Source organism: Culex pipiens, chromosome 2 (assembly GCF_016801865.2).
Source record: "Culex pipiens pallens isolate TS chromosome 2, TS_CPP_V2, whole genome shotgun sequence".
NCBI lineage: Eukaryota > Metazoa > Arthropoda > Insecta > Diptera > Culicidae > Culex > Culex pipiens.
In genome coordinates, this window is record NC_068938.1 from 166,177,278 (window position 1) to 166,203,220 (window position 25,943).

Below are 25,943 nucleotides of genomic sequence, written 5' to 3' on the forward strand. Positions count from 1 at the left end.
TAAACAATTAAAAATGCATTTTTCTGTAAATTATTTTGAATTTGTATGAATTTCCAATGTACAACCCCAAAAAAACATTTTTTCTCTAAATTAAAACAAAATGACAATAATTCGATATTTTAGAAACTAATGATTGCAAAACAACTGGACTGAAATTATTTAATCAAACATTGTCATGTATTTATTTGGCCATAAAAATATACTGAATCGAGTTGAAAAAAAATTTATATTGCATTTGACTATAGTTCTTAGTTTCATTCATTAGTGAAATACTTTCTAATGAATTCTTGAAAAATTATCGAACTTTTGGCGTTTCTTCAATGATGCTTCAAAAATTTTAGATACTTTCTGCTGCAATAGTTGAAAAAAATAAATCAAATCTGCTTGATTTTTTAAGTTCCTTCCTGCTCAATGGACTTTCCAGAAAGAGTTGTGAAAGAGTCAAGATGAAACAACCGTTTGGCTGGAATAGTTATCAAAACTTTGTGCGGTATAGCTTGGATTGTCGACTCAATATATGATTTTAGGAAAAAAAAAACACTACGATTTTCCAACATTTTTAAAAGTTTTAATATTTTGCCCAAAGTATTTTGAAAAATTGAGTGTTGAAGAAATATTTGCAGCGTTTTAAAGTATATATCTGTCTGTGTATGTTTCCAATCACCTGGCCCACCCACTATTTTAATCAGACTTACAATATTGCTGATACAGCTTATCTCAGTCATCGCGCTGCTCCTAATCCAATTTAAAATGGCAGAATTCTTTGGTCGTTGAGCATTGTCTGGCCCAGCATAACCATTAGGGTGGTCCAAATACGACCTAAATTTTATGTTTATTTCCTAACTCTGAATTTCAAGGACACTGACCTTTCTTCTTTTGGGACAGGAGCCACAACCATTAGGCCACGGAGATGAATAACAAAAATCCGTCTTGATAATCCCTTTGTACAGCACCGATTCCCAACATTTTGACGTTCCGAAGCACCTGTCCGACACCAATACGTTTGTTTTGGCACCCCCCAGTTGCATGCTTTTGCTGCTTCTGTATCGTACTACCGTAGAACCAAAAATAAAGATTTGCAAGCACCAACACACACACACACACGAAGCTCAATTCTTGAACGAAAACGGATTTGCCGGTGGTGAATTTCTCGGCTCTTTCACTACCACACGAAGAACTTTACTGCCGTGGCGAGCAGAAGAAAATTTTCACTCAGTGCCAGCAGATAAGTGATACCGGAAAGTGCCGGGAGTGAGTTTGTCCGAACTTCGAAGGAAAAATTCCATTGATGTTACTCAACATCCTAAAACGGGTAGTAGACCATCGCCGGACCGGAACTAGTCTGTACGAGCTCATAGGAACTGCCACGAGGAATCGGCCCCAAACTCAACACCATCTTCAGCGGATTAGTCCAGATTTGATAGCTGCAGGTAACCTGTCCTAGACGGGCGATGCTGGCTGGAAGCAGCTGAAGATTACGTGGAGGACTGCAAAAAAACGTGCCAAACTTCATGTGCTTAACACTAGGGCAGAGCACATCGTTCTAACACTACCTCAAACTCCGAACGGAAGGAGCAGGAGAACCCTCAAGAAGACTAACCAGAATCTGCTGCATCTGCTCCCAGAACTAATCAATCAATTCGCGCAAATCCCATACTTGGAGACACGCACATCCTTCTTTGTAGGGAGGATATCGTGTCAGCTTCACTAACCAGCACCATCACCAGCAAAACCATCTCCCTTGTGTCTGTGTTTGTGTGTGTCGTCCTAGATCTCACCGAGATAAAGAACCATCCCATTGATTCGTCACCTAACAACAACAAAAAAACCCATTCACAATGCTAACACTAACGGTTTTGATCGCCAAGGGTGAGTCTAAGGGCCTTACAACAAGGATCTTCTTTAGATATGTACCTTCCCATTTTCTTAGTTTGTTCTTTTCGGTGGAGTAGTTAGTGGCAATGAGAAAGTCATGCTCGGTGTTTGAGCACGCCTCTTTTGCTGAAGAGGCCCGCAGGTTGTGCTTGTGGTGTTGTTGTGTCGTGCCAAATCGCATTATCGCGAGGAAGTGTGTTCAAGTCTCGAGACTCGAGGCAAGAAGAGCAGGGTAATGTCGTTTGCTCGGGTTGTGCGAAGAGGTGTACCGTAGGGTGGAGTGGAGCAGTTTTATGAATAATTTGTTTCAAAAACTGTTATTTTTTTCTGGTAATATTTTTGGGAATTTTTCCATTCATTCAAAAATAAAATTATTCTTGTTTGTGTAATGTTTTGTTCAGTTTTTTCATACTTTAAAAAATGACAGAGTGGATTCGTTATTTCGAATTTCGTAACTTCGAATGTCCGCTAGTTCGAACGTATTCGAATTAAAAAGCTTTCAAGCGTCAAAACCTGTTGTCAAACAGATGTTGACGTTTCAACCCCATAGAGCTTTATGACGTTTCGCGTACGCACACTACCGCACCATTTGATTTTGCTGGCCAGACAAAATTTAACCTCACTTTTTTTTCGTGTACGTACACGCAATACATGCGCACGTAAATAACTCTATTGTTCAACAATAGAGGAGAAAAGCAACTCGCGACAAAATTTTTAGGCTAGGAATTTTGACAGGTATGATTTTCATAAAGTATTCGCCTCCTTTTCTCTCCCATAGAAAATCGTGGAACATTGTAGCTGTCAAACTAGGCAAAAATGTTAAAGTCACTCACAAAATGAACATTGAGTGATTTGAGTTCATTTCTGACGTCACAATTTTTTCCTCTATAGAGAAGAAAATCGTGACTTCAGAAATGAACTCAAATCACTCAATGTTCATTTTGTGAGTGACTTTAACATTTTAGCCTAGTTTGACAGCTACCTCGTTCCCAGGTTTTCTGTGGGAGAGAAAAGGAGGCGAATACTTTATGAAAATCATACCTGTCAAAATTCCTAGCCTCAAAATTTTGTCGCGAGTTGCTTTTCTCCTCTATTCGGATTAGCGAATCCACTTTGTAGTTCTATGAATATTTTTTTCAGAAAAAAAATAAAGGAAATTTTTTTTTTATCAAATTGATTTAAATTTGTTTCATTTTTTTTTATTTTTCAATCTGTCAAACATGATCAAATCTTTAAAAAGTTTCATGAAAAAAAAATGTTTTTTTTCAGTAATATTTTATAGTTTTCCATTCTTGCCAACATGTAAAAAAAGCTTCATTAGATTTTTTTTAACGTAAGCTTTAAAATACCCAAAAAGTAAAAATTAGGGATCATCCATAAACCACGTGGACACTTGAGGAGGGGGGGGGGGGGGTATGGCGATTGTCCACGATCCATACAAAAAATTTTTTTTGTATGGACATTTTTCCACGAGTGGGGGGGGGGGGTTCGAGATTCCCAAAAAAGTGTCTACGTGGTTTATGAATGGTCCCTTATAGGACCTTTAAAAAAACTCAAGATCTATTCTAACAAAAGCTCTCAAAAACAATAACAATCGGCAGCCATTTTTCTGGGATGAGTGAAACGAAAAATTTTGACAGTTCAACTGATTACTCCACTCTTACTTACTTTTACTGCTCGTACAACCTCCGGGTCATGAGCTGTCTCCAGATGCGCTGCCACTGAACTCGGTCTTGGGCTGCTACTCTCCAATTCCGACTCGGAACTCCACTCTACGGTAACCTAATGTAATTTGTGCCAGTAGAAGTACCGCAACAGTTGTATAGTAGTAACCGTAGTACACATATACACATACACATACCTCTAGCGAAACAAACTGTCAGTGGTGAATGAAGCAAAACGTGAACAATATTCACCACTGTCATCGGCGTCAGTGTAGTTGTACCCTTTTAAATTTCTCCAAGTATTAGTGAGCTTGCACGTTCTTTCTATCTCTCGTTTGGGGCACGTTCACAGCTTTTTGTTTTGATTCCTCTGTTTCGTCTCCGTTAGCATGGTAGTCTGCATGTTTTAATTTCGCAAATGGCATGATGAATATTTTAATGATCCAAAAATAGCAACAAAGTAATTTAAATCGCACCGTGCTTCAAATTTCATATCTTGGAATAGCCCACGTACAGAAAATTAAAAGGTTATTAAAATCTTTTCTCGGAATTCTTAATGGAGCACTTTTGATGCAAGCGCCTTCCTGCGAAAGACCGAAGGTCGTCTTAGTCGTTTGTTATGCTTTTTGGCAGCAATGACTAGACTCTGCTTCTCGTGAATTGACTTGAGCCCGTCGTATTCGTTGATTTGGCGATGAATGAAATTTGACGTCTTTAAGTTCGAGAAGTTACTATTCTGACCCTACGTTGACGTGCTGAGCCATTTAGAAAATGTTGCCGGAAATTAGATGAAAGTTTTGAAGGAACTACAGACTCGTCATGAGTTCCGTTTTTTCAGGGTATTTATTTTTATTGTTGTTATTTTAATATTGCAGAGAACTTGAACATTTTATTATTTGAAGATTTGAAAATTTAAAGATTTGAAGATTTAAAGATATGAAGATTTAAAGATTTGAAAATTTAAAGATATGAAAATTTTAAGATCTGAAAATTTAAAAATTTGAAAATTAGAAGACTTGAAGATTTGAAAACATGAAATTTGATTATTTGAAAATTTTTAGGTTTGAAGATTTGAAGATATGAAGATTTGAAGATTGGATGATTTGAAGATTTGAAGTTTTGAAGATTTGAAGATTTGAAGTTCTTGAAGGTTTGAAGATTTGGAAGATGTGTAAGATTTGGAAGATTTGTAAGATTTGTAAGATTTGTAAGATTTGTAAGATTTGTAAGATTTGTAAGATTTGTAGGATTTGTAAGATTTGTTAGATTTGTAAGATTTGTAAGATTTGTAAGATTTGTAAAATTTGTAAGATTTGTAAGATTTGTAAGATTTGTAAGATTTGTAAGATTTGTAAGATTTCCCAAGTAGCACTCATAACTTGTCGACGAATAGTTAGACAATTGTTTGTGATAAACAAACGAGAAAAAATCTGAACATAACTTAAATAACAGTTTGTTTGACTGCTAATATAACTGACTTATGTAACTATCGTGTTTTGTGCCACAAAAGTGTTAAAACACAGTCAACTTCACTCTTTTCCAACTTTAAAACACAACATAGGGAAAATTCTCACCTATTTGGGAGGTTTAATAGGAATAATAGTTAGACAATTGTTTGTGATAAACAAACGAGAAAAAATCTGAACATAACTTAAATAACAGTTTGTTTGACTGCTAATATAACTGACTTATGTAACTATCGTGTTTTGTGCCACAAAAGTGTTAAAACACAGTCAACTTCACTCTTTTCCAACTTTAAAACACAACATAGGGAAAATTCTCACCTATTTGGGAGGTTTAATAGGAATAATAGTTAGACAATTGTTTGTGATAAACAAACGAGAAAAAATCTGAACATAACTTAAATAACAGTTTGTTTGACTGCTAATATAACTGACTTATGTAACTATCGTGTTTTGTGCCACAAAAGTGTTAAAACACAGTCAACTTCACTCTTTTCCAACTTTAAAACACAACATAGGGAAAATTCTCACCTATTTGGGAGGTTTAGCACTCGCTCCTAACTCCATCTAAATTGCTGATTTACACTGTTTAAACAACTTATTTTGGAACACCTTCGATAGAAACTTGCTTGCTCACTTCCGTTTGAGGTATTAATCACTTGATTTCAGTCGAAAACGCTTTTTATGAGCTGTAATTAAACGTCAAAATGCTGATATGCCAAAATGCTGTTCCCTCATCTGCGATGTTTTCCTCGAAAACAGTTTGTTGAGTAAGAATAGTATTGCACTGTTTGTTTCACTGCTTATCTAACATTGTCATGTGACGGCCTCTTCTGAAAAATGGGCGTGGCCAACCATTCTATAAATAACCTTAGGTTTTCCCGCTTTGTTAGACAAATGTTATCGGAGAATAGGTTATATAACTGATAATCAACAAACATATTCAACATGACATTGCGTGTTGTTAGGTGGTGTAAATTTGTACGTGAGGTATTGAGAGTTTCAATAATGTTTATTTATCGAGGATTGCAATAATTTTAATTGTTGACCGATTATTTATAAACACGCCGGTAAAAGCTACAAAAAATATCAGCTTACGGAGTTCATGATAGAGAAAACAACAAATTAAAATCACACCAATTTTCAACGTTACTCCGTGGTACGGTAATCTAAATGACAGTTGAAACGGTTTGTTATAACAAAGTTACATAATGGAGTTATGAAAACTGACTTGAAACAAACTTATATAACTTAATTTCCAATGACAGCCTTTTCTGGAGTTAAGTTGTATAGCTCACTGCTGTATAACAAAGCTGACAGCAGCCTTCTTATTGACGTTTAGGCCAGCTTGTTTACTATGAAGCCTCGTGGAGAGATGTGGAAGCGCGCCTGGACCTGCCGTGGAGATAACAACAAATCGTCGAAGTCATCGGATCGAATCTTGGGAAAGACGAAGTCCATCAAAAAAGGAAAATCTAAAAGTTCGCCATGAAGAGGGTTTCACAAGAATCACAGTTAGAGAGCGCGAAAGGATTGTTTTTTTTTTTCATACAATTTCTATTTTTTTCTAAATAAATCGGGCAGAAACAAGCGTACCAAAATAGTCAGAGATACTATTCTTATTGGCTTCGTCGTTGATTGAAATTCTAATAAGAACTGTTTGTTTACATGTAAGTTGGGTAACGGTTAGACAACTGTTTTCAATCTATCTTTCCTTTTCAGTGTGCGCTTTGATTTGACAGCACAGCCGTTAACCACGCCCCCTTTTTTTCGTTGAATCTCTTGTTAGCTAGCAGAGTTTTTTTTTTTTTTTTTTTTAAATTTATATTTATTCAGTTTTTCTTTTCCATGTACATTCATTCAGTTAAAATATTATTGAGTGTCCAATCACAATCGATGACTTTTCACCTCAATTTTAAATACTAGCAACTTTCATTTATTCATGAAATATTTAGCTTTCGCTATTCAGTGATTCCAAATGTAGGAGGTCCTACATGTACAAAAGGGAAAAGGGATACCTTAAAACTAACTTATAAACTATATAAAGATCGGATCAATGCAGCTGAAGACTGCAATGATTTTTGTCGAAATGCATCAATTATCTTATTGGACATAACATCCAAAGTGTCAACTTCGGCTAATTGATGAAGTTCACTGGTGCTGAACCAGGGAGGAAGTTTCAGAATCATTTTCAGAATTTTGTTCTGAATCCTCTGAAGTTTTTTCTTCCTGGTTAAGCAACAGCTTGTCCAGATCGGCACAGCATAAAGCATGGCAGGTCTGAAAATTTGTTTATAAATTAACAGTTTATTCTTGAGACAAAGTCTAGAATTCCTGTTTATAAGTGGATACAAACATTTAATATATTTGTTACATTTAACCTGGATACTTTCAATGTGATCCTTGTAAGTAAGGTTTTTGTCAAAAGCAAGTCCAAGATATTTCACTTTATCCTCCCACTTTAAATTTACCTCATTCATCTTTATAATGTGATGACTTTTTGGTTTAAGAAAATCAGCCCTTGGTTTGTGAGGAAAAATAATAAGTTGAGTTTTTGCAGCATTTGGAGTAATTTTCCATTCTTTCAAATAAGAATTGAAAATATCCAAGCTTTTTTGTAATCTTCTTGTGATAACACGAAGGCTTCTACCTTTGGCGGAGATGCTTGTATCATCAGCAAAAAGTGATTTCTGACATCCTGGGGGCAAATCAGGCAAGTCAGAAGTAAAAATATTGTATAAAATTGGACCCAAAATGCTTCCTTGAGGGACGCCGGCACGTACAGGTAGTTGATCAGATTTGCTGTTCTGATAACATACCTGTAGAGTACGATCCGTCAAATAATTTTGAATAATTTTCACGATATAAATCGGAAAATTAAACCTTTTCAATTTTGCAATCAAACCTTTATGCCAAACACTGTCAAATGCTTTTTCTATGTCTAGAAGAGCAGCGCCAGTAGAATAGCCCTCAGATTTGTTGCTTCGAATCAAATTTGAAACTCTCAACAACTGATGAGTAGTTGAATGCCCAAGGCGAAATCCAAACTGCTCATCAGCGAAAATTGAATTTTCATTAATGTGTGTCATCATTCTATTAAGAATTATTCTTTCGAATAATTTACTAATAGATGAAAGCAAACTAATGGGCCGATAGCTTGAGGCTTCAGCAGGATTTTTATCCGGTTTCAAAATCGGAACTACTTTGGCATTTTTCCAACTACTGGGAAAGTATGCCAAATCAAAACATTTGTTGCAAATTTTGACCAAGCTACTTAAAGTTGCTTCAGGTAATTTTTTAATTAAAATGTAAAAAATGCCATCCTCACCAGGGGCTTTCATATTTTTAAATTTTTTGATAATAGATTTTATTTCATTCAGATCCGTATTAAAAACATCATCTGATGAAAACTCTTGTTCAACAATATTCTGAAATTCTATTGAAATTTGATCTTCAATAGGACTCAAAACATTTAAGTTGAAATTATGAGCACTCTCAAACTGCTGAGCAAGTTTTTGAGCTTTCTCCCCATTAGTTAATAGAATATTATCACCATCTTTTAAAGAAGGGATGGGTTTTTGAGGTTTCTTAAGAACCTTTGAAAGTTTCCAAAAAGGTTTGGAATAAGGTTTAATTTGTTCGACATCTCTTGCGAACTTTTCATTTCGCAGGAGAGTGAATCTGTGGTCAATAACCTTTTGCAAATCTTTTTGAATTCGCTTCAGTGCAGGATCACGAGAACGTTGATACTGTCTTCTGCGAACATTTTTCAGACGAATCAAAAGCTGAAGATCGTCATCAATAATGGGTGAATCAAATTTGACTTGGACTTTAGGAATAGCAATATTCCTAGCATCCAAAATTGCATTAGTTAAAGATTCCAAGGCTGAATCAATATCAGCTTTGGTTTCTAAAACAAAATCATGATTTAAATTATTCTCAATATGATGCTGATACCTGTCCCAATTAGCTTTGTGGTAATTAAACACAGAACTATTGGGTCTGGTAACTGCTTCATGAGAAAGTGAAAATGTTACTGGAAGGTGATCAGAATCAAAATCAGCATGAGTCACTAAAGGACCACAATACTGACTTTGATTTGTCAAAACCAAATCAATTGTTGATGGATTTCTAACAGAAGAAAAGCAAGTTGGCCCATTCGGATATAAAACCGAATAAAGACCAGAAGTGCAATCTCTGAATAGAATTTTACCATTGGAATTTACTTTTGAATTATTCCAAGATTGGTGTTTGGCATTAAAATCACCGATGATCAAAAATCGAGATCTATGCCGAGTAAGTTTATTCAAATCCCCTTTGAAATAATTTTTATTTTCCTCAGTGCATTGGAAAGGCAAATATGCAGCTGCAATCATAATTTTCCCAAAAGAAGTTTCAAGTTCAATGCCCAAACTTTCAATAACTTTTAACTTAAAGTCACGTAACGTGCTATAAGTCATACTACGGTGGATAACTATTGCAACTCCACCGCCATTTCGATTCATTCTGTTATTGGTTATAACTTTATAATCTGGATCACTTTTCAAATAAGTGCCAGTTTTTAAAAATGTTTCGGTTATAACAGCAACATGCACGTTATGAACTCGTAAAAAGTTGAAAAATTCATTTTCTTTCGCTTTTAAAGAGCGAGCATTAAAATTCATAATATTGATGGAATTACTTAGATCCATGATTAAACTTCAGGGTAAGAACAACATCATTCGCAAATTTTAATCCAATCTGGATAGCTTCCATCATGGATGTAGCATTACTCATTGTTTGAATCAAACCAAACAGTGAGTTTTGCAAAAAAGTCATTTTTTCAAACGTAACATCGCCGAGATCAGAAGATCCCAAAGCGTTGCCAGCAGAAAAATTTTCAAATGAAATTTGAGGTACCTGCCCAATTTGAAAATTGGTAGAGGATTTAAAATTCGTGGATGAACCCGAACCCGAAACGACGTTGGCATAAGAAATGCCATTGCTGTTACCTAACTTTTCCACGGTAGGGGTATTGTTCGAGTGAGACAGCACGAACGTTTGATTTAAAGATGCAGGTACAACCTGACTTTGAGAAAATTTCGGATTGGATTTCGGCTGATGCTTAGCACGAGAATCCAAAACCTTTTTTCTGACGGGGCAATCCCAGAAATTTGATTTGTGATTTCCACCACAATTTGCACATTTAAATTGGGTGACTTCTTTCACGGGACAATTGTCCTTGTCGTGAGAAGAATCCCCGCAAACCATGCATTTTGGAACCATGGCGCAATGATCAGTACCGTGACCGAATGCCTGGCAACGCCGGCACTGGGTCAGATTCTGGCCATTACCGCCATGTTTCTTAAAATGCTCCCACTTTACCCGTACATGGAACAAAAACTGAACTTTGTCCAAAAGTTTCAAATTGTTGATTTCATTTCTGTTGAAATGAATCAGATAAAATTGTGAAGTCAAACCAAAGCGAGAAATATTCCCGTTTGATTTTTTCTTCATTGGTATTACTTGGGATGGGGCAAAGCCAAGCAACACCTTAAGTTCGTTTTTGATCTCATCCACCGACAAGTCGTTGGAGAGACCTTTCAGGACCGCCTTGAATGGACGAGCATTCTTGGTCTCATACGTGTAGAAATTGTGTTTGTGGTTTTTCAAATAACCAACAAAAGTTTGGTGATCTTGTAAAGATTCCGTCAACAAGCGACATTCTCCTCTTCGACCAAGCTGGAACGAAACCTTCAAATTGCAAGTTTCCTTGCAATTTTTCAGTTGCGTTCGAAAGCTGGCCAAATCGGAGACGGAAGTCACAACAATTGGCGGAGCCTTTACTCGTTTCTCGACGGCAGAAGGCTCAGTACGAGGAGAAGGATCCTTGTCAACAGTTTCGGATAAAACACCGAAACTGTTTGCCAATGGAATTGGAGGATTGACCTCACTTTCAGAATCAGAATCAGACCTCGGATGAGGCTGTTTTCTTTTTCTGTTTCCGTTAGCCGATTTAGCGTTCAAACGCTTCACCGGCGTAACGACCAAATCTTCAGAAGATTTGCGTTTACCTTTGTTTTGACGCATTTTGCAAGCAAAGTTCTCTTAAAAAGATGGCTTCGTTTGTAAAATACAACAAAATTTCAGGTGGGGTTAGTCTTGAAAAGACTGTTTAGAATTTTGGAAAGTAACTCAGGTAGTCTTTAAAAAGACTGTGAATTTTTTTTGAAATAACTCTGAGCTTAGGTAGTAAAAAATACCGCAGCTCTAGTGTCCGTTCACCACGAAGGTTCGCAAGACACTGGTTAGCTAGCAGAGTGTTGTCAAATGCATTTGTTCAACTTACTCTGATAACTTGCATCTTATTCTGGCAAGTTATACAACAGAAAAAAGTGCGCTTTTTCCAATGCACAGGAGATATAGAACAAGTTGTGGTAACGAGGCCGATCGGTTATACAATCAGTTAGGAAATACGTTTATCTGACAAAGTGTGTTGCTTGGGTTGTAAGATTTGTAAGATTTGTAAGATTTGTAAGATTTGTAAGATTTGTAAGATTTGTAAGATTTTTAAAGATTTTTAAGATTTTTAAGATTTGTAAGATTTAGAAGATTTAGAAGATTTAGAAGATTTGGAAGATTTGGAAGATTTGGAAGATTTGGAATATTTGGAAGATTTGGAAGATTTGGAAGATTTGGAATATTTGGAAGATTTGGAAGATTTGGATGATTTGGAAGATTTGGAAGATTTGGAATATTTGGAAGATTTGGAAGATCTGGAAGATTTGGAATATTTGGAAGATTTGGAAGTTTTGAAGATTTGGAAAATATTGAAGCTTTGAAAGATTTGGAATTTTTGAAGATTTGGAAGATTTGTAAGATTTGTAAGATTTGGAAGTTTTGAAGATTTGGAGGATTTGAAGATTTGGAAGATTTGAAAGATTTGGAAGATTTGGAATATTTGGAAGATTTGGAAGTTTTGAAGATTTTGAAGATTTGAAAGATATGGAAAATTTGTAAAATTTGTAAGATTTGTAAGATTTGTAAGATTTGTAAGATTTGTAAGATTTGTAAGATTTGTAAGATTTGTAAGATTTGTAAGATTTGGAAGATTTGGAAGTTTTGAAGATTTGGAGGATTTGAAGATTTGGAAGATTTGAAAGATTTGGAAGATTTGGAATATTTGGAAGATTTGGAAGTTTTGAAGATTTTGAAGATTTGAAAGATATGGAAAATTTGTAAAATTTGTAAGATTTGTAAGATTTGTAAGATTTGTAAGATTTGTAAGATTTGTAAGATTTGTAAGATTTGTAAGATTTGTAAGATTTGTAAGATTTGTAAGATTTGTAAGATTTGTAAGATTTGTAAGATTTGCAAGATTTGTAAGATTTGTGAGATTTAGAAGATTTAGAAGATTTGGAAGATTTGGAAGATTTGGAATATATGGAAGATTTGGAAGATTTGGACTATTTGGAAGATTTGGAAGATCTGGAAGATTTGGAATATTTGGAAGATTTGGAAGTTTTGAAGATTTGGAAAATATTGAAGCTTTGAAAGATTTGGAAGTTTTGAAGATTTGGAAGATTTGTAAGATTTGGAAGTTTTGTAAGATTTGGAAGATTTGGAAGATTTGGAAGTTTTGAAGATTTGGAAGATTTGAAGATTTGGAAGATTTGAAAGATTTGGAAGTTTTGAAGATTTAGAAGATTTAGAAGATTTGGAAGATTTGTAAAATTTGTAAGATTTGGAAGATTTGTAAAATTTGTAAGATTTGTAAGATTTGGAAGATTTGTAAGATTTGTAAGATTTGTAAGATTTGTAAGATTTGTAAGATTTGTAAGTTTTGTAAGATTTGTAAGATTTGTAAGATTTGTAAGATTTGTAAGATTTGTAAGATTTGTAAGATTTGTAAGATTTGTAAGATTTGTAAGATTTGTAAGATTTGTAAGATTTGTAAGATTTGTAAGATTTGTAAGATTTGTAAGATTTGTAAGATTTGTAAGATTTGTAAGATTTGTAAGATTTGTAAGATTTGTAAGATTTGTAAGATTTGTAAGATTTGTAAGATTTGTAAGATTTGTAAGATTTGTAAGATTTGTAAGATTTAGAAGATTTGGAAGATTTAGAAGATTTAGAAGATTTAGAAGATTTAGAAGATTTAGAAGATTTAGAAGATTTAGAAGATTTAGAAGATTTAGAAGATTTAGAAGATTTAGAAGATTTAGAAGATTTAGAAGATTTAGAAGATTTGGAAGATTTGAAAGATTTTGAGGATTTGGAAGATTTGGATGATTTGGAAGATTTAAAGATTTGGAGGATTTGGAAGATTTGAAAGATTTGGAAGATTTGGAAGTTTTGAAGATCTGAAGGATTTTGAAAATTTTGAAGATTTGGAAGATTTGAAAGATTTGAAGGATTTGAAAGATTTGGAAGGTTTGGAAGATTTGAAAGTTTTGAAAGATTTGGAAGTTTTGAAGATTTGGAAGATTTGAAAGATTTGGAAGATTTGAAAGATTTGGAAGATTTGGAAGTATTGAAGATTTAAAGGATTTTGAAAATTTTGAAAATTTTGAAAATTTTGAAAATTTGAAAGATTTGGAAGATTTTTAATATTTGGAAGATTTGAAAGATTTGGAAGATTTGGAAGTTTTGAAGATTTGGAAGATTTTGAAAATCTTGAAAATTTTAAAGATTTGGAAGATTTGGATGATTTGTAAATTTTGATTATTTGGAAGATATTGGAGATTTGAAATATTTTTAATGTTTGGAAAAAAATTTAGATTTGGAAGATTTGAAAGATTTTGAAGATTTGGGAGTTTTGAAGATTTTGAAGATTTGGAACAGTTTTGATATTTGGAAGGAGATTTGGAAAATCTGACAGATTTAAAGATTTAAGGATTTGATAATTTGAAAGTTTGAAGATTTAACTATTTTGCGATTTAAGAAATTATGATTTTGAGATATCAAAAAGAATGATATAACTCCATGAATTTCATTATTCTCATAAAAAAATACTATGCCCTATATTGTTGAATGTTCAAATTGAGCTCCTACTTTGATCGAACGTTAATCTTTGAAATAGTAATTCAGTCATTCATAGGTTAACAAAATTATTACGCTTGTTTTTTTCATGATTGAAAATTAAATTATTGAAAATTAACTGTATTGTTTAAAAATGTGAAAGAATATAGCATCTTGATTTTTTTTTCTTTCGGAAATATTCGAGCATAAACATGACACATATCTGCATTCAAATGCCCTTTCTCAGTCAAACTGGCCAAATTCCAAGTAGAACTACTTTTGCCAAAAACATCCCCGGGATTATCCAACTTGCATTTTCTCAACATTTTCACGTCACCATTACGTTTCTCCCGGTTCTGCAACGTCAAACTATTCGCAAATCCCTACACCGTTACTCCTCTAATTCAAACCTTCCGAACCGGTTATGTCTCAGCATGGCAACACAGAAACTCCCGGCTCTCAATTCGGCGGATTCTGCGCACTGCTTCGAACCGGTTGGAGCCGATCCCGGTGCGCAGACTCGGTCCGTTCCGAAGCTAAATCCGTCCGGCTGTGACGACGGCCATTTCGCGGGGGACCTGCCAGTCATTCGCCAGCACTCGTTGAAGCCGGTCCAGAGAGAGCCGGACTCTGTATCTAAGGACAGTTTGAAGGACTTTGCAACGTGGTCAAGTTTTTTTTACGTTCTTTCTCAGTGAGTAATTTTTATTTTGTGGAAAAAAGGACGGTGAGTCGTCATTTGTTTTTTTGTTGTTTGTTTTTTTGAGATGTGGTGGAATTTGACCCGTTTTTGGTCTGGGATGTGAAAGGGGCAGGGTCGGAAGTTCATTAGTCATTTAGGCTGGGGTTCAGAGGGGAGGGAAGAGGGGCAAGTAGTTTTTCAATGGACGTCGATTGGCGCCGCACAATTTTCCCTGGCAAGGCCGAATTCAACGTGGTGAAATCGCGTGCTAGAAAGAGGTGTTTCAATTTTCCCATAAGTGTCATCTTTTTTATTGGTCTACGTAGAACCGTAGATGGTAATTAGAGCGGTACACTCAGTAACATGAAAAGTGCCAATCTGATTCTACGTCACATAAATATTGATATCTTTCAAACCTGAAAACTTTTAACAAACAATAGGATAAATATTACAAATTGTACCAAAAAATGAAAAAAAAAATTTTTCGAAGAATTATGTTTTGGATAAACCTGAGTGTACCTAGGGTAGAAATAAATATATCTTCTCACTGCATGCCAAGTTTACATTCATTCCTCAAGTATCGTTGCTTCTGTTCAGTCGTATAATTCTCAAGTGCTTCAGTAGCTCTCTGGACAATTCTCCAACACCAACTTAGTGAATCAACTCGGCTTGACCTTCTATCTCTTCTTTGTCATCAATTCCAAAGCATTTTCCCGACTTGCCAGCACCATGGTTAAGCAAGGCCCACGCCCACTGGTCATCTGTGGCCCATCGGGATCCGGAAAGAGCACCCTGCTGAAGAAGCTCTTCAAGGAGTTCCCGGACACGTTCGGATTCAGTGTGTCGCACACGACGCGGAAACCCCGGCCGGGTGAGGAAAACGCAGTCCACTACCACTTTGTGTCCGTCGAGGAAATGCAGGCCGCCATCGAGAACGGGGAGTTCATCGAAACGGCCGTGTTCAGCGGGAACATGTACGGAACGAGGTAAGATCGAGCGATCTACATCAATTTGATATATTTCTAAACATTCATATTTTTTTTTCTAAACCAACAGCAAACAAGCGGTGGAAAACGTGCAACACCAGGGCAAGGTGTGCGTGCTGGACATCGAGATCGAGGGGGTGAAGCAGGTGCGCAACTCGGACCGGCTGAACCCGCTGCTGGTGTTCATCAACCCGCCGTCGGTGGCCGAGCTGGAGCGGCGGTTAAGGGGCCGCCAGACGGAAACCGAGGAGAGCCTGCAGAAGCGGCTCAACACGGCGCGTGTCGAGATTGAGTATGGTAAGTCGTGGTTTGGGTTGGTTTTATTCAACTGATTTCTTTTTGATGTGGAAACGATTGAAAAGTGATTGATTTGCTACCAAGTTAACCATATATCATGGTAATATTACATCAAGTTTGCAGATTTCGTGTCAGATTTGTAATATTTCCTCTAAAAATGTGTAAATTTACATCTCTACATCAATTTTAAACATTGTTCTAGAGCGTCCGTAACACGTTTCGTAGGAAAATGTACTTAAGGGTACACAGCAGCCAAGGAAGTTGTTGTCTTCTTATTCTAAAATTGTTGAACTTACGGACCCTATCCTGAAATAACTTTTTTATCAAAATTTACAAATTTGGATGTAAATCTTTTTGGAAATATGTAGTAGCTTAGGGGATGAATAAAAAAATATATCGATAGTTCCCGTAGTTTTGAAGATACTAAAATACCTGTAACAAAAATCTGGGTGCTAAAGCTGTGGTTTATGTGCTCCGTTTACTAAAATCAGTCGTTAAATAAAGTTAAATGTTTTGGAAAACTTTTTTTATAAACAAAAACATTCTCTTGCACGATGATAATTGCATAAACCAAGAAAAACTCAAAAATATTAACTCATACAGTTTTTCCCGGGATATAATCAAAATCTCCGGAAAATTGGACAGTCTACATTTTTCACATAAAAACAGATAAATAGACCTATTTTGAAATTCCGTGGATGAACAATTCAAGTTACAAAAATAATAAGTGCTGTAAAATAAAACATCTTTAAAAACAAAATATTCTGAGTGAAAATTGGTCCGAGTGACCAAGCCAAATTTAATTTTTTTTTAATTTTTAGTTATTAAAAAATATTCGTTGACATGATGTAGGTAACTGGAAAATCTGTTTAAATTTGGAGTTTTTGTCAGATTTAATAAGATTGACTATTCATCATGAATCTAACATAATTAAATTATTTAAATAGCTCTTAATTTTTTCGAAGTTAAATAGGTAGATGATTTTTTACTTGGACAGAAGTTATGTTCAACTGCCTGAAATTAAAATTGTAATAAAATGTTTATTTTTTAAGGAAACGTAGGTATTTTCAATATGTATGAATGGCTTTTAATTTTTTTTGATTAATTGCTTTGTAGGATATTCATGAATTATTGATTGAATAAATTGAATGAGTGCCTTAATTTTCACAGTCTTGTTAAAAACATTTCTATGTTATCTTTGCTTTAGTGAACATATTTGCTGATTCAACTTATTATTTGAATTTTGTTTTATCTTTTTTAATCATAAATATTTAAAATATTTTTATGCAAAGCAGATATTTTCAGGATTGATTGAAAAAAAGACAAAAGAGAAAAAAATTGATTCGCAGAATTGTTTTTAGCTTAAAAGAAAAGTTGATCTTTTTAAAGAACTTGAATGCATTTGATGAAATGAGGAAGCAAGGATGCCATACATAAATTTTCAGTTTTTAGAATAATTTAATTTGATTTCCTGGGTTGCCATATTGCTAGAAAAAACTATTATAAATTGAAAGCCAATTTATCTTGTAAATATGAAAACCCTTGTACATTTTTTTCAACTTGAAATTGTAAAGAAATTGAGTATATTTTCCTAAATTGCTAAAATTCTGTTAATTTAAACTAATTTCAAATATTATATAAAATAGTGAAATAAAGATTCACAACATTATTAACTTGATATTTTTGACTTAAACTTTTAAAATATTTTCAGTAATTTTTATTTTATTTATTTAGGCCGTAACAAATATTTTTTGAAGTTGATGTCCTTCGACTCAGTTCAAAGTCGAGGGGGAGCAAAAAAAAGTTTAAAATTTGAAATTACAAGGCATGGTCACGGTGTGTTTTTCAGAACAAACTAATGATAAAAAATGCGGTATGTCTGATATTTGGCACCGTGAAATAAGGGCTCTTTCTCGACAATTGCGGGGTTTACCGAAATATTTTGTCGGGGGGTCTAGAGCAATTTTTTATTTGTTGATTATTTTTCGATTTTATGAGATATTTGTTCAAAAAAATCACAAAAAATCGGTGCATTCATGTTGATTTCACTCAAATTTCTTATGAACATACCTTGGGGACTCTAACCAACTATATTTGACCCATATTTGACCTCCACAAAAAAAAAATCGAACCAAATTTCCCAGATTTCTAGCTTTCTTTGAAATTACCCCAAAATCCAAGCTGGAAACCCCGATACGACCGAAAGTAAATCTTTTCTTTGTAAAATTACAACAACACATTGCCCGGATACAAATTTGAGCATTAAACAATGCAAAACATCGATTATTTATTTAAAAAGCTGTAATAAACAATAGTTTCCGAAAATTATTTTTTCAATCCTCTGCCACATCACACTATTACATTTTAAAACATGTTAGAATCAATCACATTGTAGAGGACAGTTTTCTGAACAAGTTCCATAAAAAAGTATCAGTTTTGGTTTAATATAAGCAGAGATATGCCCAATTTCCTGGAATAAATAGTGCCTTTCTCTAATATTTCTTAATTTAACTACCTTTCACACTTCAATTTCACATTTCAATGAAAAAACTATTTTAAAATGCCTTTTTTCATCTGCCCAGTTGTTTTGCAAACATTAGTTTTCAAATATCTAAGTATTGACGAATTTTTTTTTGTAAAAAGACAATTTACTGGTGTAAAGATTGTCTCACAATTGCATAGTTATATGATTTTTCAAATATTTAGAATTGCATTTACAGATATGTAAATTCATATAGTTTACATAAAGCTTTTCTTATTTTTTCTTGATTACAACTGTTTTGTTGTTTGATTTCTGCCTTTTTTTAATTTACATTGCTACTTTGAATAAACTGTTTTGCAAACTGCAAAGTTTAAGGATCATTTAGACGTCCATACAAATGACAGGAAAAATTAATCGTCCTGATTGGCTGAGTTATGCCCGAGAACCAGCGAGATGAAGTTACCGTTCCATTTTTTGTAATATTATATAAATTGAAGATATGTTATTAAGTAAAATGATTTTTGTTTTTGATTGCCGATGTAATAAATCAATCGGAATATACGCAATACTATTGGAAATCATGATTTTTTTGTTTTTGTTTTCCAGGCACCACCACGGGCAACTTCGACGTCGTCATCCACAACAACAACCTGAAGCAGGCGTACGCCGACCTGCGGGACTTTATCGTGCGCGAGCTCGAGACCCAGCAGGGCCAAGGTATCAACGTTAGCCTGAACCGCGTGCCGCTTGCCGACGACTAAAAGCGTGTGTGTTTTGAGTGCATCTACTGTGACTCGCCGGAGCTGCGGGACGCCCAGGGCCTCATAACGCCCTCGGATCCGTTCTATCCGTGCGAGTTCACGTAGCCGTTTCCGCAACTAACCATCCCCCAAGTGTTGTTTTGGAAGTTTTTTATTTTTTTGGTTTTGATTTTTGCATCTTGATCGCATTTAAGCCCCCCCCATTTTCCCCCCGAATCTTAGTGTTGCGTCATTCCAATCTCTCTTACAAAACAAGAATACAGTTCAAACCTTTTTATCGTTACAAAATAAACAAAACACTGATCGTGGTGCTAATGAAACTAGTTCCGGACTGTCCGACACGCAATGCCAATGATCCCACTTACTTACACAGAAAGATACAGGACAGGACTAACCACCCTCACAAGTATGCGAAATATTAGGTGTTATATGAAATTGGAACCGGTTTAGTCGACACCCTCTTAGGACCTAAGTGTTAGTGAATATATATAACTCTGTTGCGTTAGAAAGAATAATAACACTTTAACTCGTAAGATTTACCATAGATATTACACAAAACAACAGAAACGCAGATGTATTGGATGTTTACCGGTAGATCACGTAAACGTTATAGATAGACTACAACAACTCGGTTTCTTCGCAATCGTTACATTCCACTTTTCGAATTGTGTGCTTTTACTTTAAACTTTCCATTAAACAGTCGTAACTTCTTCCGTTTTTTTTTCTTTGTGAAACAACACTCCATTACCATGCTGCCGCAGGCAGCCCCACCCAGTGGGTAATAATAGTGTAATGAGCAAATTTTCCCCTCCCCCTCCCGCCTCCAAGCTGACCAGTTATTAATAGCATTGCTCGCGTACTAATTCAAGCAACTCTTCTCCTCGTAATACTTCACCTCCTCAGCCCGACTACTTGAAGAATGATGGATTTTAAAAACCGAAGTGATGCTCCAAATTGAAATCGCACGTCATTCTTCGAATTGCATGATTTCCGGATCACCTGCTGTAACATCGAGCGCTGTCCGTAATACAGACCGGGTTTCCTGAAATGTTGTGTGTTCGAGATGTTTGTTTTGATCGACTAATTAATTGTACACCTGAGTGCTGCCTGATCCACTTCATAACACCCACCACCACCGTCCGACGCCAAGGACGCCCTGAACGGTGGTTGTGGAGTTCTCTAGGAAATCGCAAATCGAAGATTTTGAGCATATTTGTGTTACTTAGTTACTTTTTCAAAAGGTTATGTGTACATAGGAAATTCATAGCGCATTGGTTGTTTTGAGAAAGTCATCTAGATTTGAAGTCTGTTTAAGAGAATTTGTGAAAAATGTTAAATCTTTGAACATAACTGACTTTTAGGTCCCTTATTGGTTCACGATTGCTAGTACCAATGAATGTTTTTTTTTATTTGTGTTATTTTTCTTTCTTGGTTAGGACAGGTAACAACATCGTTGATTGATGTCTAAGAGTATTTCTAATAGTTTTAGAACTTAGATATGATTTTTAATTTAAAAAAACCTTCTGAAATTTCGAGAAGGTTGACCTTTTTGATGATTGATCAATTGTTGAAAACATTCTTCCTAATATTTGAATAGCTTGGACTTCGGATATTCGAGTGCAGAGGCAAAAGTGAGAAGATTACAGTCGACTTTCTTTTTGTTATGAAACTTTTTGGTTATGTTGTTGTTACACTTTTCGTGAAATTATGTGTTTTGCGAGTTGTTATTCTTATGCCAAACGTTGAGCGGTCAAAAGAGTACTTTTTTAATTTTCCGCGTGAAGAATTGCGTCAGCGAAAGGTGGAATTTTGTGAATCAATAGAGCTAAAAAAATCAGTTGTTTTACAATATTGGTAACAAATGATCGGGATTTTTTCATACATTTCGAAAGAAATAATATTTTTTTTTCTGAAATACTCAACATTTCCGTTTTTTACAATAATGGTATCAAATGATCGGGATTTTTTATATCTTACGATAGTTATTTTTTTTTTGTAAAATACTTAATTTTATTTTACAAAACTGCGTATTTTAGAAATAATACTCAAAATTTCCGTTTTTTTACAATATTGGTATCAAATGATTGGTATTTTTTCATAAATTTAAAAGTGATAATACAGTTTTTATAATACTTAAAAAATTTCACAAAATTTCACATTTTCGACAAAATACTAAAAATTTCAGTTTTCACAATATAAGTATCAAATGATTGGAAATTTCGATAAAAATTATATATTTTTACTTCTAATAATTTTCACAAAACCTAGTCTTTTCTATAAAATACGTAGTTTTGAAAAGAATATTTAAAACATATTGAGCCGTTGCAAATATTTTTCAAAGAATATGTCTCCCCCCTCCCCTTAAGTGATCCGAAAAATCATGGAGCAAACAAAATATTTTTTCAAAAAATTTGAAAATTTCAATGGAAACAGAGGTCTTATCAACTGAAAACAATCTGAAATGCATTTTCTTGCATATTTAGAAAATGCATACATACATACAAAATTCTCGATCATTTGATACCTTTATTGTAAAAACTAAAAGTTTGAATATTTTTTTCAAAAATACGTAGTTTTGTAAAAATTTTGATTATTTTCAAAACAATCGAAATGTATGAAAAATGTCAATCATTTGATAAACTCATTTAGTGTTTTTTTTTTTATACGTGAATTATGAAAATTTTGAGAACTCTAAAAAAAAAAAATTTATACAAAATTTCCGATCATTCCGATACACAAATAGAAAAAACTTAATTTTTAGTATTTTTTTCGAAAGTACGTAGTTTTGTGAAAAATTTGAGTGTTAAAAAAATAATTCCATCGAAATATATGAAAAAATTCCGATCTTTTGATATCCATTTTGTAAAAAACTGGAATTTCAAGTATTTTTTTTTCGAAAATAGGCAGTTTTGTAATTTTTTTGAGTAATTCCAAATAGTGTTATAACTTTCGAAATTGATGAAAAATCCCGATCATTTGATATCCATATTGTAAAAAACTATTTTTTTTTGTATTTTTCCGAAGATACATAATTTTGTGGAAATTTTGAGTGTTTGAAAAAATTACAACATTTGAAATGTACAAAAAAATCAAGATCATTTGATACTTATATTGCAATAACAATAATTTTGATTTTTTTTCGACGGAAAAATTGCAGATGCCGTGTTACGCTCCAAACATTTTTTTTGAAAATTTGTATGGAAATTTTGTTACGTGGGGAGGGGAGGGAGTCTAAAAATTCAAATTTTTGCGTTATAAAAGAACGCTCCTTTAGTTCTGTTTTTCAGTTATGCAAGCCTCGGTTTTGCATGACTGTATTAAAGAATTTTGAAACAATGACAAAAAAAAATTGTTCAAAAAACGAACAAAAACTAAACAAATATCAAGTCGATTTGCGTTTTCCAGAGAGAAAAAAAGCTCAGTACATCAATTGCTTCAATTGCGCGCACTTTGCAATCCATACCCGAGCATTACCGGTCAGTTTGGTCTTTGCACCTTTATTTATGTTTCGTTTTTCTTTCTTTCTTTTTTCCATCTTTTCTTTTCTCCTCTCTCAACCCAATTATTAAATGGACGCGTTTATCGACGCTTTGGCTCGTTTTTCTTTTCTTTTTCTGGTTTCTTTATTATTTCTCAACGACTACCGCAACAACAACATCGACGACGACATCAGATAACTTTTTCATATCTTCGATAATCACAGGATACAAAGAGTTATGAAGAGTTTCAAGTTTTCGCCGTGCTCGTGCTTCGCGCGCCCGGGCCTCTTACGAGGGATCTTACCCCTCTGTAATTTACGCCAAACTATTGCTTTTTGTGTAAGGAATAAAAAAACACGCGCTCATATTGTCTCACACCCCCCACCCAAAACCCCACAAAATATCCCAACAACAACAACAACACTTGGCACTCAAAACACGAACTGATAGTAAATCAATCAACCTTTACCTGTCATTTTCCCTTTTTGCTACTCCTTACTATAATTGAGAAGAAGAAATTATTGCTTCCCACAGCTCCTACTCCTCTCTGCCCCATCACATGACCTCATCGAAGGTGCTAATCAAGAGTTTAGTGTGATGGGCACTTGAAGGTCCTCAAACATTACGGTTCTACCCCTTTTATTTCCCAAATACACTCACTCTTATTTTCCAAAAAAAAACGTGTTCAGTTCGTGTCACGCAACAGAAGCTTTTAATTCCAGTTTGGATAGAAATCAACTTTAGTGTGCAAGCAGCTAGGTTAGGTACTACTAGAAAGAAAAAAAAACAAGTAAATAAACCACCAACTAAACATAATACACTATCAGTCAAGAATGAATACTGAAAACATAAAATTTAAACAAGAAAAAGAAGTGCAGAAGGCAGTAGTGTTTTAAGAGTATTACGACACCAAAAAAATGTGCGAGCGTAGAAAAGAAGGTCTCGTATTATTTACCTGTCAATTTGTGTCTCAATAAGGCGTTAGCTTTTCGTTTTTGAGGAACCATTTTTATATATTTTTTTTCCTGAGCAAACCAGCAATTTTGTACCACTATTATTAAGTATATCGTTTACCATAAAACAGAAGAAAAAACAAAACGTAGTTGATTGAAAGGAAAGCAAGAAAGAGAGAGAGAGGATTATATACAATTGAATGTAATTTTAAGTGTTTCTAGATTCTAGGCTCTTTACTGTCATTCGGGAAAAGCAAATAAACATTGAAATTTAAAGCAAATAAAACAAAAAACTGCTGCTTTATTACTGTTTGATGGATGACTGGAAAGATATAATGTAGCAAAAACAAAATATTTGCTAATAGTAGCTAGCATCATGAGAATGGTGTTTGGGCTTCAACCAGGGTGGTGATATCACAAAGATCCCTTTAATCATTAACAATTCAGATTTCTACTGATACTTAAATTTTTGAACATTGTGGAGGCTCAGCAGTATAAATTCACTCTAATTCTGCAAAAAAAAATGGTAACCATTTGAACCCCCCTGAAATTTTAAGAAAGTCAAATCCTAATTTTTGTTGATCAAGCATTTTTTTAAAATTGTTCACAACACCGGTTGAAAATTTCTCCAAATCTGATTTTAAGTACAAGCAGGGGCAAAGCTGGGCCAAATGTAAACAATTTTTTATTTTTCTAAATAGTCCACGTTTAGAAAGCTTGTAAAAATTACCAAAATGAAAAGGAGAATGGGCAGATTTGGTCCAAGGATGTACACGAACGGGAGCAACTTTATTCGAAAGATCTCGCCGAGACATGAAAAAAAGTCTTCTGGACGAACTCTCTAAACCCCGGGGTTCAAAAGTTACATGTTGTTGAAGTTTGAGTATTTTGGGTTTACATGTACAAAAAATCGTATTTTTGCTATTTCTAAAATCACTCATAAAATCCTTATTTTATTATGGATTTCGATAATCTTGACTTCCTTCGACGCGTATCAGCAAAAACTATAAGTTCTGATATGTTTTAGCATGATTGAAACATGACTTCTCTTGTCTTTATCCGTTTGAACCTTTTGTGCAAGAGGTTTACCATAGAAACAAGTCGAAACTTGAAGATTTTGAAAACTGATCCTACCCAGACTGCTTCAGCGAGTATGGAAGGCTACAGTGCATTGTTGTACCAACTTATTGAGATGTTCTGGGTCATCCAAGAACTCCTTGGAGTTAAGACCGGTGAGACTACTGCCGTAACAAGCAAGAGGTCAGCGGTTTTTGACCGCTGATCATACCCGCATAGCATCAGTGAGTATGGTAGACTACTTTGTTAATGTTTTGAAATGTCCTGGGTTATCCTAGGACTCACTGAAGTTAAGAGCTGTGGGTCTGCCTCCGTAACAAACACGGGGTCAGTGATTTTTTACCACTGATTATAACCGCATAGCTTCAGTGAGTATGGTAGACTACTTTGTTAATATTTTGAAATGTCCAGGATCATCCTAGGACTCCCTGTAGTTAAGATCTGTGGGTCTACTACCGTAACTAGCAAGATGTTGACCGGTATTGCCCACGGGTCATACCCGCATAGCTTCAGAGTAGGTTAGACTACTTTGTAAATGACTTGGGCTGTCTTGGATCACCAAAGGACTCCCTGGAGTTATGATCTGTGGCAGTTAACTCCAGTGAGTCCTGGGATGACCCAATACATCTCAACACATTTAAAAAGCAGTCTACCATACTAACTGAAGCTATGCGGTTATGATCAGTGGTAAAAAATCACTGACCTCTTGCTTGTTACGGCGGTAGACCCACCGGTCTTAACTCCAAGGAGTTCTTGGATGACCCAGAACATCTCAATAAGTTGTTATAACAATGCACTGTAGCCTTCCATACTCGCTGAAGCAGTCTGGGTAGGATCAGTTTTCAAAATCTTCAAGTTTCGACTTGTTTCTATGGTAAACCTCTTGCACAAAAGGTTCAAACGGATAAAGACAAGAGAAGTCATGTTTCAATCATGCTAAAACATATCAGAACTTATAGTTTTTGCTGATACGCGTCGAAGGAAGTCAAGATTATCGAAATCCATAATAAAATAAGGATTTTATGAGTGATTTTAGAAATAGCAAAAATACGATTTTTTGTACATGTAAACCCAAAATACTCAAACTTCAACAACATGTAACTTTTGAACCCCGGGGTTTAGAGAGTTCGTCCAGAAGACTTTTTTTCATGTCTCGGCGAGATCTTTCGAATAAAGTTTCTCCCGTTCGTGTACATTCTTGGACCAGCTCCCATACAAATTTGC

The 25,943-nt window shown here is 34.7% G+C and overlaps 1 protein-coding gene across 5 annotated transcripts; it reads left to right on the forward strand.

Moving 5' to 3' along the window:
* The first annotated feature begins 1,182 nt into the window (after window positions 1-1,182).
* Window positions 1,183-24,017, forward strand: LOC120423073 (uncharacterized). 5 transcript variants are annotated; one of them, XM_039586743.2, is made up of 5 exons: window positions 1,183-1,430; window positions 15,391-15,670; window positions 15,741-15,967; window positions 19,056-19,166; window positions 22,884-24,017. In XM_039586743.2, the coding sequence occupies exons 1-5, from the start codon at window positions 1,289-1,291 to the stop codon at window positions 22,928-22,930; spliced, it is 807 nt and encodes a 268-aa protein (XP_039442677.1). In that variant the 5' UTR covers window positions 1,183-1,288; the 3' UTR covers window positions 22,931-24,017. The 5 variants fall into 5 exon arrangements, with proteins under 5 accessions (XP_039442677.1, XP_039442678.1, XP_039442679.1 ...); XM_039586745.2 differs by lacking the exon at window positions 1,183-1,430 and adding an exon at window positions 1,451-1,869; XM_039586746.2 differs by lacking the exon at window positions 1,183-1,430 and adding an exon at window positions 14,502-14,729.
* The last annotated feature ends 1,926 nt before the right edge of the window (window positions 24,018-25,943 follow it).